Source organism: Anabas testudineus, chromosome 24 (assembly GCF_900324465.2).
Source record: "Anabas testudineus chromosome 24, fAnaTes1.2, whole genome shotgun sequence".
Taxonomy (NCBI): Eukaryota; Metazoa; Chordata; class Actinopteri; order Anabantiformes; family Anabantidae; genus Anabas; species Anabas testudineus.
In genome coordinates this window covers 11,075,443-11,090,556 of record NC_046632.1, presented here as the reverse complement: position 1 = coordinate 11,090,556, position 15,114 = coordinate 11,075,443, and the positions used below count along the sequence as shown (strand labels likewise).

General features: G+C 41.8%; 1 protein-coding gene across 7 annotated transcripts in view; it reads left to right on the top strand.

Annotated features, from left to right (window-relative positions):
* utrn (utrophin) overlaps positions 1–5,319 on the top strand; it is a 144,692-nt gene extending 139,373 nt beyond the window's left edge. For 6 of the 7 annotated variants that reach the window (XM_026341032.1, XM_026341031.1, XM_026341034.1 and 3 more), the window contains 4 exons: positions 1,288–1,363; positions 1,727–1,810; positions 2,969–2,994; positions 3,924–5,319. In XM_026341032.1, coding sequence (XP_026196817.1) covers positions 1,288–1,363; positions 1,727–1,810; positions 2,969–2,994; positions 3,924–3,932 — 195 coding nt within the window. In that variant the 3' untranslated portion in view covers positions 3,933–5,319. The remainder of the gene's footprint in view (positions 1–1,287; positions 1,364–1,726; positions 1,811–2,968; positions 2,995–3,923) is intronic. The other variant, XM_026341036.1, reaches the window with a different exon arrangement.
* Positions 5,320–15,114: the final 9,795 nt, after the last annotated feature.

The window sequence follows — 15,114 nt, the reverse complement described above, 5'->3', positions numbered from 1 at the left end:
GACCTTAGCTATTCTCAGACGAGCCTTGAGACACTGGCTGTGCTCAGGAGACGTTTCCAAGATGTTAGCCTTTACTAGTGCTGGGGGCACAAGGAGATGAAGGAGAAGAGAGGGTGACGCGGGAGGGGAGGGAGGCAACATTGATTTGTTTTCTTGCCGTTGAAAAGCTAAAGGGAATGTGGGTTTCTGCCATAAATGTCAGTGGACATTAAATGTTCGCTTCTGTGCATCAGAGCAATAGAGCATGTTTTCAGAAATTGATTAACTGTCCACAGTACTTAAGTTACAAAAACCCTCACGCCTAATCAATTGATTAAGTGATAATGTCTTGTTATGGTTTTGTTTTTGAAGCAACTGGGCATTGTTCTGTCATTGTTCCCTCGTTTTGTGTGTTTAACAAATAGCTCCTTTCCATTTTCCTTCCCTTCCTGTTTCTTATCACCTATAACTTGAATCTGAGGTGTTTATTCATGGTGCCTGTTTTTCACAAGAAATGGAAACAATGCGATTAGACGTTATCAGTTTATTTTTGAATCTGTGGGCTAAATTCTTCCCTTTGCCTCAAACTGCTTTTCCAGTAATATCGAAAACACTTTGGGGCATTTTACTGCTGGATAAGTCAGCTGAAGCTCCGTAGCTGATATCATGGTGAGGCTGCAGAGCAGGGACACCACAGTACAGACTAACAACTTCTCTGCAGCTAGCGTGTCGCACAGAAGACAGACAGACAGAAAATAAAACATTTTAGATTATTGCAAGTCATCGGTATTCACAGTCACTGTAGTGGCCACTTAAATGTCAGTCACATTAGCCTCCGGTGAAATGGGTTTTCAAATGAGAGGCTCACCCTACAGGTGCTCAGGCAGGAGCCTGTGCATAGAAAAGGCAGAAACTTTAATATTATTGCTTTACGTGTGGACACAGCATGTATTATGTATGATTGTAGACATAGGAATATTTATTATATCTACCTAGCTGCGTGTCATTCATGTTGGCATTAGTTACAAAACAAAAAATCTATAAAAATGTTCTTCGAGGTCTTTAAATTTGATTTATACTGTAGCATGTTAAACCCAATTTGCGACATTGGCAGAGACTTGTTTATGAGAATTGTTTTTGTACACATGACAACAGCCTCATTGTGCCGCCCTCTTGTATTCCCTTGTCTCTGCCTGCCGCTGTGAAGCACGGCTAATTTTGAAGTTGTCAAGCGGATGCCAAGCAGAATAATTATGTTACAATCATGGAGTTGTTTTTTTTTTTCTCTTCTCTCTGCCTCTCTCATAGCCGGATATGGAGTCGAGGGTGAATGGAGTGTCCTCTCCTACCGTGCAAGGTCGAGGGCCACTTACTGAAAACTCAGGTGAGACAGTCGAGCTCAAAAGAAGAGTCAAACACAAACACTCACAACACAATGGATTCTGGTTTATGGAGTTCTGTGCTTCAATTTCAAAGTCTCTGTGACAGAAGCGACATTTTACAGCTCTTGGCAGCAGATAGCAGCTACTGAAAGTTTGGAAATAAGCTCACAACACAGAAAAGGATCTTGCACTGTTTTGCTTGCAAAAGAAAACCTGTTGCTCAATGTGAATGTGGTGCCAACTGAAATTAAGCCTCTTTGTGCGTGTCTGTCTCTCTCTCTGTGTGTGTGTGTGTGTGTGTGTGTGTGTGTGTGTGTGTGTGTGTGTGTGTGTGTGTGTGTGTGTGTGTGTGTGTGTGTGTTCAGATGAGCTGCTGGACTCCCACAACAGCAGCTCTGACCTGGCAGATGTAATGGAGCAGATTAACAACTCCTTCCCCGCATGCAGTCGTAAGTTTCCCGCTACTTTTCCTCCTCCTCTTTCCCGTCGTGTCAACCCAGCAGATTTGTGTTTTGCCACAAGGTCGCTGGTCAGCAGAAAAAAATAGGACGTCATGTGTCATGTATGAATTAGGAAACAAATTAAAGTTTTAGAACCCATTCCCCTATTATAATAAATGCCTATTTTCTTTTTCATCTACTGTGATCTTTTAATTATATTTAATTATTTCTAATTATTAATTATTATCATTATATTAAGTTTGCTCATTTAGGGCTGTTTAACAAATGATGGGACTTTCGTGATACAAACTAAATAATCTACAATTGTAACTAGTCTCTTCGTTTGCCTTTTCTTGTCTCCTTCACTTCCTCTCATCTGATTTTGTCAATCCTCCTCTCCTCTTCTTTCCCAGTCTCTCCTTCCTGCTCTGCATCTTCTTTCTTTTTTCTTCTTTGTCAACAGTCATACTGTCATTGGGCTTTGTTTGTGGGCGCTCTGTGTGTGTGTGTGTGTTTGTGTGTTTTATATGTGAAGTGTCACATATAAATTATTGCAGCTCGAGCAGCTGCGCACTTATCTGTAGTCATGAATTCAAATGTTGTTGTCCTGTATTTCAGTGCAGAGTGGTATATAGAGTGTGCTCTCGTGGCTCGTGCGGGGTCGTCTGCATTGTGACATTGTGGTTGTGACTCTGACAAATTGCTTTTTCTGAGATAGACGTGATTTAAAGACACCCTTGAGGGGCATGTTAATCATTTTAATGTGCTATTTGATATAAACCTTAGATCCTCATTACTCTGTGAATCTGAAAGAATATCCACCTCTGGTGATGTTAATCAAATAGAAAAACAAATAAAAATCCTCAAACAGCCATTTAGAGCTCACTGACTTTAAATTGCATTCGAATTTTTCGAGTCAAAACTCCTATGAGGGTTTTAGTTAAAAATCCATTCTAATCTGGCAGATGCTCCGGCAAGCGTTATTAGTATTTGGATACTGCACAGCTCCGAGGCACAGGGAGTAAGCAGCACGGAGCAGAGTGTGGATGAATATGTGGGAGGGACCCAGAGGCTGATAATGTAGCGTAGAAATATAAAAGCAGAGATTAACAGGGAAGTCCAAGTGTTAAACTGTTACTCTATTGTCTCCTGTTTTGTCTTCCACAGCCTCGAGTCTCTCCGCAAGACCACAGGTAAGACAAAGTTCCTACGTCAGCACTTTTAGATAACACTACTGTAAGTCAGTCTGCGTTCACACCGTGTACAGAAGCTCTTGTTTTCTTTCCTTCTCCTCCATTGTGTGTGTGCTTTGGGGTCTGTATTTTAGTAGATGATAAAGGTGAAGAAAAGTTGGAGCAAAGCAGCATTTTAGAGGTAATTACAGCTGCTGTCACAAAAGCAGTCCCCTCTATGTAGCCTTCACCTGCCTCATCCCTCCACATTTGGGGGCTTGCGAGAAAGAGATGGCTAATGGATCTCTGGAGAGTGCCATTAATGGCTCCTCTCATTCCCTCAGTCTGAGACCAATGTGCATTTTGGGACTGAGGTGTTGTGAGAGCTGCTGCCACTGACCTCTTCCAGCTGTAATTATTTATCCCTCTCTCGTGCTTCTCCCTTTGCTCTGTTCCCTTCTTTCCCTCAATGTCTTTTTAAACTGCCCATCTCTTTACACACAGCTGATACCTTTCCACACCAGTTAAACTGTCTATTTACTATGAATCCATTCGTGGCGGTGAATGCACATATTGTGCTCAAGCCTCGCACGTTCAGTATTTGGCGTTGGTTTTAAGCAAAGGTAAAGCTGAATAGGTTTGAGGGCCTATTCGAATTTCTAAGAAGACTTCTTTGTTAAATCCGCTGTGCAACATCCACACCCACCTCTTCCCTTGCCTCCTCTTCGAGCTCCTAATGGACTATAACTGGCTTGAGGCACTGGAGTCCATTTACCAGCTTTTAAATCTGATTGCTTTGTTTGAACCTCTGATGTCTTTGTGAAGAGAAATGAGGTCGGTTCACCTGCTGCACTTTCAGTGGGTCTACTTGAACTGTACCCTTGGAAATTGATACGTGTTACTTTTATTGTCCGGTTGATAGTGATTATTTCATGTTCTCTGTTTTGCAGGTGATGTGAAGATAGTCTCCACGGAGGATGACGTGTGAGAGAGTGAGTGGGCAGGAAGTGTTGGAGGAGACAGAACCATTCCCAAACCAACAAGCGACCCGACTTTAAATCCCAAAGACGCACAGGACCAGACAACTTAACTACTTTTACCACCTTGTCTTGTACTATGCAAACTGTACATTTTATGATCTGTAGATTGTATCTGAACTTGGTTCGACATTTGTCCGTGATATGTTTAGACACACAGATGAGTGTATATGGAGACGGGGTTTCGTATAGTGAAATATGCTTTTTCTTTGTTTTTCAGAGGGTTATTTGGGATTTGTGTTTTGCTCTTGTTTAGTTCAGTCGTCACTGGGAATCAAACTGTTACATTGTTTGTCATTCCACTGCTTTGTACCCTCCAGCCCCCGGTTGATATTGTCAATGAAAGTAGCCACATATTTTATTCCAAGTTTGGGAGCTTGCACACTTCCCCAGTACTAATATTCAGTGGCTGAGAGGATCATTTGAAAAGCTGTAGACTGTCACTTCACAAAGCGTCTGATCTGTCTTGTAGCATGCTTGATGTCAAGTTCCCCTTTAAAGCATCGATATGCCGGCAGACTTTGTGTCAAATCAGTTTGTTAGTGTAAACTTTACCCCTACTGTGCCTATACAGTTTGTCATTCCACGTATGGAAGACAATGAGCGGAGCTGATGAGTTAAAGTGGGATCGTGTATAAAGAGAGTTTTGGAAAATATAGATTAAATATAAAGCTGATCTGAATCTGGGTTTGTAAGAGGCCCACTGTTATCATGTAGAATAGTTTTTTTTTTAAAAAGATATATGTTCAGAAATCAGAGGAAAGCCATGATTGCCTTGCTACCTCAGACTCATAGACACAGATTTGTTTTTGTGGTTCGTGAACTTGTTTAAACAGTTGTGATCATTTACAGAACATGAACAGCCTGGTTTAGCATTCGAAGCTTTAGCTTACTGTATTGGTGTACACTGCAACGAGGAGAAACCAAGTTAAAAAAAAAAAAAAGAGTTACTATCACTGTACCACAATGGGTCTGTGGCCTGCTGAAGCTAGTCACCTGTTATGATGAGTATTACTTTAACTGTTGTTGGTTTTTCCACTGGCCTTCTAGCACTGGTCCCTCACTGCGTTGTGTTGTTGTGCTATATGCTATCCTGTAAAACTTGTGAGACCGAACAACACTACTATAACCTCCACTGACTGTCGACTGGTGATAATGTTGGTGATGATTTCAATGATTCCGATCATGATTGACGTGTACCATGACAGAACTGTGTCGCTTCTCCTGAGGTATGTAAAATAGTTTGACCACACTACGTGTAATATGGCTACGTTGTTTTATTCTAAATAAAATTTTTATAACAACCACACATCCACCTGCTGCTTTTTCTCAAGCGTACTGTCTCCTCTGTTTATTGGATTGCTGGTGCTGTAATATTGGTCAACAAAATAAATATTTAAACGTAACAAAGATTAATCACTTCACTGAATCATAAACCCTGATAAGAATTCATCTCAGTGCATTTTGTGCATTTGACCTGCGTTTAACAGCTTCTTATACATCCACACCTGCTTTTAGGAATCCAGGCCTCATTACTGCCAGCTCCTCGGCGTCATCCAGCCATGATATTATTATTTCTCAAAGGAACCGATCCTGCAGTGAGAGGTTGTGTCATTACTACACGTTTGCATGCTGAGCTCTAAGTGAAAACTCCAAATGAATGATGAAAGGTAATTAGCTTTTCTGCCTTTAACTTCCCTCCATCAAACCCATTTAAGCGTTAACTTACTTGTGACTGCATGCATTAATTGTTCCTAAAGATTGTGTGATGTTTGATTAAAGACATTTTCCTTGCTTGGCTGTGCTGTTGCCTGTTGCTGGTATAAATCAAAGGTGCCCACGCAAGTGATTCCATGGCTCATTTAGGCTGTCAGGAAATTGTCTGAACTCTTAAGATTGCAGTTATCAGACCACAACAAATTCAAATAGCTTGTCTCCTAACTTTAACTACTTCTTCAGTTCGGCACAACTTGTTCCTGCCTTTCAGGGACTTTTTTTTTTTTTGCTTCATCACAACATGATAACAAGCGAGGCATCGTTGATACAATGCTTAAAAACAGAGAATTTATAGTTGTGTCGAAAGAGATTACTTTCTCATGCTGCATAAGTTTCTCCTTAAGAACATAATCTATGATCCAGACACTCTTCAGTAACACAACAGCAACTTCCAAAGTGGAAGTGCACCCTAATTGGATCTTGGCCTACTGTATGTATTCGGACTCCTTAGGGACAGCGTGCCGTGGGCTCTCTGAGGTGCTTTAATTAGTCCGTCAGACGCGTTTCTGTTGTACAGTTCAGGGTTTTTTTTTGTTAGGAACACACCAGCACACACAAAGTGGAGGATACTAACTGTATTCCTCAGTGGAACAAAAAGAAACGCGATGGTATTGTTCATATTAACGTGACAAATTGGCTACAGAATGTGAAGGCGGATTTGGTTTAATTACTGTAACGATCCAGTGTGGTCACGTGGAACTTATGAGTTATGAGCAACCTTTCCGAAGTATTTTAATCCTGCTCAGAACCAGCTCTCTGTGACTTAGCACATTAGACTGTCAAGCTCCAGTGAAATGCAGTTTGCTTGCTACACTGAGCAAAGATTAGCATTTTGCAGCACAACAAAGACACAGCCACATTCAGGATGTTGGAATAATAATACAATAACTGTGTAAGTGAAATTCTCTGGCTCTCCTAATGGAGGAGGTAGGAACTGATAGATGCTTGCTGACATGGAAGATTGAACCTTTGGGAACTCTAACCAACAGCATCCTCCTGCCAGACACGTCCTCAATCTTAATCTGACAGGAAGACGAAAGGCCTGCTGCCACAGCAGCCTCCTGTGGCCACGGTCGTCATTACACACAGAATTGGTGAATGGATGAATGATGGTGAGACGACGTTGCTAAGGTGCTAGAAGATATGCTGCAACTTAAACAAACAACTTAAGAACATATTCTTAACCCAAGACCCATTTAGTAACCGTTCTCTCGATCTTCCTGAGCAGATGAAGAAATGGAAGTTAAGTCATTTGCAGAGCACTTCTGATGACAAATTAAGGCTTGGGGGGGCCGCTGCTGGGCTTGTTTCATAACTAGTCATGCCCTACACTGATATTGCTGACACATGCATCAGGGTACTGTATATCCAAAGAAAGGTACCACTTCAGATGAAGGTGGAGTGAGAGAAGTCAACTTCAGATTAAGGGAACACACCCGATCCACATCATTATCAGTGAGTAGGGCGGGGAGAGTTGGAAAACAAGTGGTCTGAAGTGTTGGCCACCTCCAATATATACTGTAAGGTGTTCCCTTTAGAAAACGTAGGCTTGGAAAACAGACTTTATTATCTGTTTCCAAATCTCAGGATCTAATGGTAATTGAGGATCTTGTCCTCTTCAAAGCAGGTGCTGCGAACTCACCGTGGCTCACGCACCTGGAACCAATCACTGAGTCGAAAAGGAAACAGCACGTTCAGTCTATTTTTACATTCTTCAACTAGGTAATGTCCTGAACCCGGAATGGGTGCTGAAGCAGCCTGAGTTCACATCATTTGCCTCCATTAGACGGGTGTTTTGCTGGAAAAAGTGAGTGTGTGCCACATTTATGAAAGCTTCAGAAAGTGAGAGTTTGTCATTTAGTGTTTCTCTTCCTGTTTGAAAGATATTTAAGTAACACCGTGTTTTATCTTAAATGCTATTTGAATATAGGTTAACATCAGCATCCTAATTTATTCACAACTCGGACACTCAGTGTCTTATTAAGCAGCAGCTGGCATTTCATTTTCATGCTTCCTGCTCTGGAGATGGTTGTGTCCTGTAGTTGTTCGTCTGGAGCAGCAAATAAATAAAACCTGTTGTATGATGAAACTGTCACTTTTCAGACATGTCAAGAAAACCATGTATCTGCAGTAACAAACCTGGCTGATTAGAGGTGTGCCCGTAGATGCCCAGTGACTGCAGCTGTTATACTAATTGAATTTTATTTTACTTAGAATAAACCTGACCCCCTGGAAAGACGGTTTCTTTCATCTCCACACTTCAAACAAGGCAGACTTTTCTCCGAGGCGCCAAAGAACAGACGAGCTACATTTGCTTGCAAAGAGGTGAGTGAACCAGTTAACGTCACTTAGTTTCACAGGTTGTTGTACAGTAGTTTTTTTGTAACTGCATCGAAAATGACAAAACGAGACTCGTCATGAAACAAGGGACGAAGGAAGAGTTAATACTTGTGACTCAACGTAACAGAAGGTACGGTTTAATACGTGACCTTGTGATAATCAAACATGTACCACAGCCTTGCCAGTGCGCTGCCCTCCCCACACACACACACACACACACACACACACACACGATGCTATATGTTCTTTCATACTACCTGCATGAGCCCCTCACAGAGTACCACATGATATTTAAAGATGTATTTAATCTATTTGATTTCATTGTTTTGTTTTGAGTGTCACCATCTGCTTATTCTCTTTCTGTGGATAAAAACAGACCATGGCAGCTCCTGCAGGCTTTGGGTGTATGTGTCAGCCGTCCACCACCGACCAGTGAGCCCGTTTTTCTGGATGGCACAGTGATGCTGGATGTTTGTTTTTATTTTTTTGTTTTCTTTTGCCCATTTCTCATTCATGCAGCAAGCCTGGCTGTCATGCAGATCCGTTCAACAGCTGCCCTCTTTGATCAGATGCTTGGCAGGCAGCGGCACAGCCGGTTGCCAGTGGTACGGGTGTCTTGGCGGGTAGCTGCCCCTGGCACGAGGCAAAGACAGAGAACAGATGTTGAGGAGGGGGAGGCAGGACACTGCAGGACCTATGTGGGGCGTAGGCTCGGCCTCAGAGAGATGGAATCAGGGAAAGAGTGGAAAGCATGAGAGCAAGGCGAGCGTCCTAGAGGGGATAAGCTCGAACAGATGAGGAGATGGAGCCGGCCTCTGTTTTCATTATCACTATTATGTCAGCAGTTCAATCTCTGTTATGCTGACACGGAGCTCTTCTATGTAAATGTCCAGCGCACACGAACTTGAGTGAAACTTGCTTCCTAATGAACGGCTTTAACAGTTCCCTCGCAGTGCTTATCTGCTGAGGTTTATTGTCCTCGGTGCACTTCACATCTCCAGAATGTGCTGAGTGCACATGGTGAGTTAGCCTTAGCCTGATATTAGCTCTCTCCCTGACAATTAATTTGAAGTAGCTGACTGCACTGGGCATCCTCAGGTTTTCATTTTGGAAGCTTTGGAGAATATTCTGGGCCTTTGTCCCAAATCAGCATTTTGCGTCAGTTTGGTCGACGGCATTTACAGCTTTTCAACTCGTGGCCCTCTCCTGTGACTCGGCCCTCTTAACTTTTTTTGTAAGACGCTTTTACCTGATGTTAGATTCTTCTTTTCTTTCCACTCACTTCCTGTTGTTGTCTGTAATGTTTTAAATTCCTCTTTCCACTTACTTACTTCCACAATTAAATCTCTATAGCAAATAAACCAACGCACATTGTGTACTTGACGCCAGGTCAAGGCCGAGCACCAATAACTTACATACAGAAGACCAGGCTTTAATGTCGTTTGATGGTTGGTGGAAAACGCTCTGGCAAATATGAACTAGACATTTGTGGTGTGTAAGACAAGGAATTGTTAATCACAGTAGCCACATCCGTTTTCTGTAGCCTGTTTGATTTAGAGCTTTCCCTGAGCGTGTGATACACAAAACATATCCTTTTGCTTGGGTAAGAAATCATGCGCCAGAGGAATTTGTGAGCTCATCAAACTTCTACGGCAGGAGGCCGGGACTAATTCGTCGCAACAGCTTTGCCACAATCCCTCCGATTGTGAATGAGAAACACTGTGAATTATTAAAAGATTGCTCGTGGCCATGTCGCTTAGAGGCCCCGTCGCCACATCACGAGCATGTCGATGAGAGGAATCTGTTAAATGCAGAATCCACCAAGTTGGAAATGTAATATGAGTCGTGCAGATCAGTGAAAAAGTGTTTTGAGCAGATGCCTAAAAGGAGCCTGTGAAAGGTAATGCACTCCACAGCTAATGTGCAAATGCTTTGGTTGTGATATTTGACTTTGAAGTAGAGAGGTTGAGTTTTTTTTCTTCGCTGACCTGAGTGGGCACCTCTATACATGTGGGATCTGCAAGTCAGAGATATACAGTAGCTCAGAGCTGCTTCAGTTTGTATGTGATTTAAAAGACGTTTGAATTCTGGAAGTCCATAAACGGGGTAATGTACTCTCTCCTCATGGTGCCAGATTAATATGTGTCAGTATTTTACACATAGTGCTTTTTTTCCCCACACATTCAGTGCATAATATCGAAGCAGCAGACAGGAAAGGATTGATTGTTAGAGATGTTCCTCTACTGATGTAGAAATAAGACTTTCACTCGCTTTTCAAAGGTCATATCTGAATCGAAGCGCTTTGAATATAGAAGAATTAGTTGAATTTAAGATGAATCACTGAAAGGATAATGTGACTTTGGGTTATGTGGTCCATATTTTAAGCGGGTAGAGTACTGTGAAATTACAAAAGTTTCTGGAACTGCAGGCACTCTGATTTAAACTTTTTTTTAAATTGCATTTGCATAATGGCAGTTGTTCGATGTTCTGATGTGAAGTGTTGATGAATGTTTGGTGCACAGGTGTTAAGCTTATTGTCACTTTGGTTTAATGCCTCAAACACTAGTGAAACCCCAGCTTCACAGTGTGTTCCAGATTAGCCCAGGGATGTGTACATGATATGTATAGTGGTGTATGTATAGTCAGTCTGCTTCATGGTGCTGTGTTGTAAATGTTGCCAAGTTTATTCATCAAGGAAGTAAGAGGGGAAAAGTAAATCCACACAAGAAGGAACAAGAAACTGAGGTTGGAGTGCAGCTGGCGTCTGTATTTTTAGATCCTTTTGTCATCGTTCTGTTTGATTGACATTAGCCAAGATGATGAGGCCCCGGGGGCTCACCTGTCGTGTCAGCACTTTACCAGCTGTCACTCTGCCGACAAGACACAGCTGCGTGAAGCCTCCGATGAATTTATACTGGACACGACGCCACGAGAGCACACAGAGTTTTTCAGTAACACATTTTGACACGTTACGCTGGGGAACACGGAGGTGTTAAAATTAAAATTAACAACGGTTGAATCCCACGTAGCTGCTTTTGTTTCACTTCCTGCTTCATGGCAGCTGTAGATCAGCTCTAGTTTCTATAATGAGCCACACGTTTAATATTTCATGATTAAAATTTAACTTGAGTGCAAAAGTTTTGTCAGAAGGGGGAAAAAAAAAAGAAAAGCTGTTGTTCATCAGATTAAAGTCATGTTGCTGCTGATTATTTTAAACTAATTCAATTTCTGCTGATTAATATCACCCACTTCATTTTATTTCTGCCTAGTTAACAAATCCTTTCCTGAAATGTGGCTTCACAAGACTGGGAGTAAAAAGAGCCGACTGAAAGCTGGAGGAGCTCTTTGTCTATGTGTGAAGCTACTGACAAAAAGAAAAAAATAGAGAGGAGGGAGCAGACCTTCTGATTCCTGTGTTGTTGTTTTTTTAATGACTATGATTATAGTACTGAGTTTTATTCTTGTGTAAAACACACATTTGCACAAAAATCGGATTTAAAAAATGTTTTTTTATCCATTGCTGTCAGCACCTAGTGATCATCCCCTCATTCCTCAGGTCTTTATAACCGTGAATCTGCAAGATCTCAACAGGTGACAGTGCAATTTCTAAGAAACAAGGAAAACAAGTGCGTTTTTAGAGATGACACCAACACATTAAAGCTGCCGTGTATCCGAATCCCCGACAAGAGAATGAGATGTGCTCCACAGAGAGGAGGCTGCATGGGATACATTTTTCTTCGAGTTCTTGTTCAGATTGCACAGATTCCTTTTTGACAAATTGGATACTAATGATCAAAACAACTCGCCGAGGCCTTTAAAAAGAGACTGTCAAATTCAGGAGGCAGGTTGATGCGAGGTAGGGGAGTTGTCATGTGTCAGCAGGTAACAACGCTGCCACGAGGGAGAAGACGCCCGTGATCAGCGTAGATTTGTGTGAGTGGTTTGATTTGCTCATTTGACTTGTCACTAAAGAGTTTTTTTTTTTTTGTTTTTACAAAAAACCTCTGCAGTTGAAAGACGATCTCCTGCGACTAAACTTGATAAAGAAGCGTGGTCCCTCTAAATTCAAGTGTATTGCGATTCCCCTTTTCTTTACCTGACAGCTGCAGCAGAGAAACAGTAGTTGTCTTAAATTGAGGGGAAGAACTGTACGAAACCGAGGAGCAGAGCAAAAAGAAGTCAGGGAATGGAAGCAGCAATGGAAGCAGGAATAATAAAGTAGCTGAAGCCAAAGAGAAAGGAAAGGTAAGAGAATCAAGCTGACAGCTGCCACCAGCTGTCAGCTTGATTCTTCAGTCACTTCTGGTTCAGCCCATCTTAATCAGTCCTATTGTGAATAAATGAATGCTGAACCACTTGTGATTCATATTCCTCAAGCGTCCTCTTGCTGTAGCATGTGAGCTGAGACGGTCTTCTGCTGGAGGTTTTGATAATAACTGGAGGAGTAATGCTTTCAATTATGTTCCAGTGGGAACGGGACCTATCAATCATCAACCTTTTTGTTTCTTTCATTGTCTCTAATTGGGATTTCTAGTGGTTTTGGGTGATGAGGTTCTACCTCTTGGTATTCTGCGTTTGTCACCTTCTTCTTTTCCTGTTCTTCTCCATCCTACTCTGTTCCCAACCTTATTCGATGATTCGGTTAAATTCTCCCTCCCTCTTGAACACAATACAACACAGTTTCATACAGTTGAGGGTACTGAATATGTTCTGGTTTAGTGTGCAGCCTTGACATAAAATTAGTTTAAAAAAATAAATACAATGAAATTCTCATGGCTACAATTTCAGTTTCCCCAATATCAACCTCTCGCTCTCCCTACAAGTCTGTATTCCATTATTCATGGACGATGAGCTGTCAGGGAAAGTGTTGCTCCACTTTTCCCTCACCCCCTTCTAAAAATATGTGGAAGTAAAGATGAAACTAATCCTGTTTAAAGCCTTCTGTATTTCCTCCCAGCCCATTTCCACCGTTGTAGTCTCAGGAGGAACTAACTGGGGAATTTGGCTTCTCTGCGTGATATAGATAGCAGGTTATCCTTTCACGGGGAAAAAGCTCGGGATGACACAACACCTTGTTTTTTTTTGTTCCCAAATCTGCAGGTAAACAATAGGTCTTGGCACCAGCTGAGCCAGAGCTGCCAGATGCGTTTTCTGTGCACACTCTGTTTTCTGCTGATGAGGAACAAGCCAAAGTTCAAAAGTAGAGCAGCTACATATACAAGACGATGCCGATGATCAGCAGTATAGTACACATCATATTTTTACTTAAATTAATACAAATGGGAATGCTTTTTCTTATTTTTTTGTGCAGAAATATTGTTAAGGTGCGTCACAATTCAGTATCTTTGGGGTCTTGAGCCCAGCTCATGTGTTCAGTCTTTGCATTAACTATTGAAAACAACATCTGCTTTGGAGAATTACTTGTCAAAATCTCGAAGTAGTGAAGAGACTCGAAGAACCATTTAATATGAGCACCCACTGTGGCAGAACAGTCATAATACATAACATTTGGCACAGGGAATTAAAGAAATGACAAATACTGGAGGCCAGTTGAATTTTTTTTTTTTTTTTGACCTACTTAAGTATTTTGTGATGCCAGGAGATTTCTCAGACGGAAGACTGAACTGACAAATTCCAAAATAATTTTATTTTTTAGTAAACTAAGACCAAACCAGTCTGCACATAAGTAGCTGCTCCTCACAGGAGAATTTAGATGGATTTCTAGGGAGGGCTTTCGAAACACGATTTCAGGAAAGTAATTAAAATTTCATCAAGTAATGATGCGAACCAGAGGCTAAATGAGCATAAAGGTTAATCATCTGTTCAATAGCTGGAAGGTCAGACTCTGTATTTTGCATTATGTGAGACATCCAGTCTTTGAAGGCTACTAATATCTGCTGTGCACTGACATGAAACTAATGGACATGTAGAGTGTGAGCTCTGACAAGTATTGTCGATTAAAGGTTAATTGTTAATCATCACAGTGCGTGGAAGAAACGCACCAATAGCGCGGCAGGAAGGAAGCTCAGATTTGTTTATGACCTTAAAACAGCATGAGGGTGAACTTGACTGGTCAACTGGGAGGGAGAGGAAAGTGCCTGAACTATGCTCGTGCACGTTTCTCTGCATGTATTCAGCTGAGAGACACTTATTTCCTCCGCATGCTGATTACCGCGAAACCTCTGTGCCTGTGTTCAAAGCTGTTCTATCGTGGGGTAAATGATTGCAGGTGTATTAGCCGACCCTGAGAGTCTTATTGGGAAACATTGCAGCAATCACTTAATGGGCCATGTCTATCCCGTGCATTAATGAATCCGTCTCCTTTCTCACTCTCCTCCACCTCATTTCGTCTGTTGGAGTCGTTAATCTCTCTCCCACGTTTCTCTTACTTTTCCCGAGTAAAGCCTTCATATTGACATGTGCAAGGGCAGTAATCTTAATTGAGTTCATCTATTAGCTTGACTTGTGAGAATGTGGACGAAGCATAGTGTTAAGTAAATGACAGGTATATTTAGTTTCACTGGAAAATTCAAGGCCCAAGAACAGCTTCAACTTTTTCAGATGCTCGTGAATGAGTTTGAAAACGGGACGTATGAAATCACAAATTGAGTTGAACGGTTGAATCTGTGACAGAATGAGTTCTTGTGTAATATCCTTCTGTGCTGCACAATAACCCAGAGATTTACCTTTGCAACCTCAAATCGAATTCGTCCTCTAGATTTCGAAAACCCAATCTTGGAAAATGCAGCCATGCATCTGTGCGAGGCAGATGCCAGCTGATGGAACATGCATGGAACAGAGTATGGGCATTATTGATTTAGGCTAATCCCTCCCTCTATATGTAGGATTTTCTCTGTCTGACACTGTACAAACCACTGTTTACCAAAGACGAGAGGACGTATCGGAAAGCCCAGTCGACATCAATCAGTCCAGCAGCCAAGCCTGATTCATGCTAATCCAGCCAATGACAGCATCTGTCAGAGCAGGT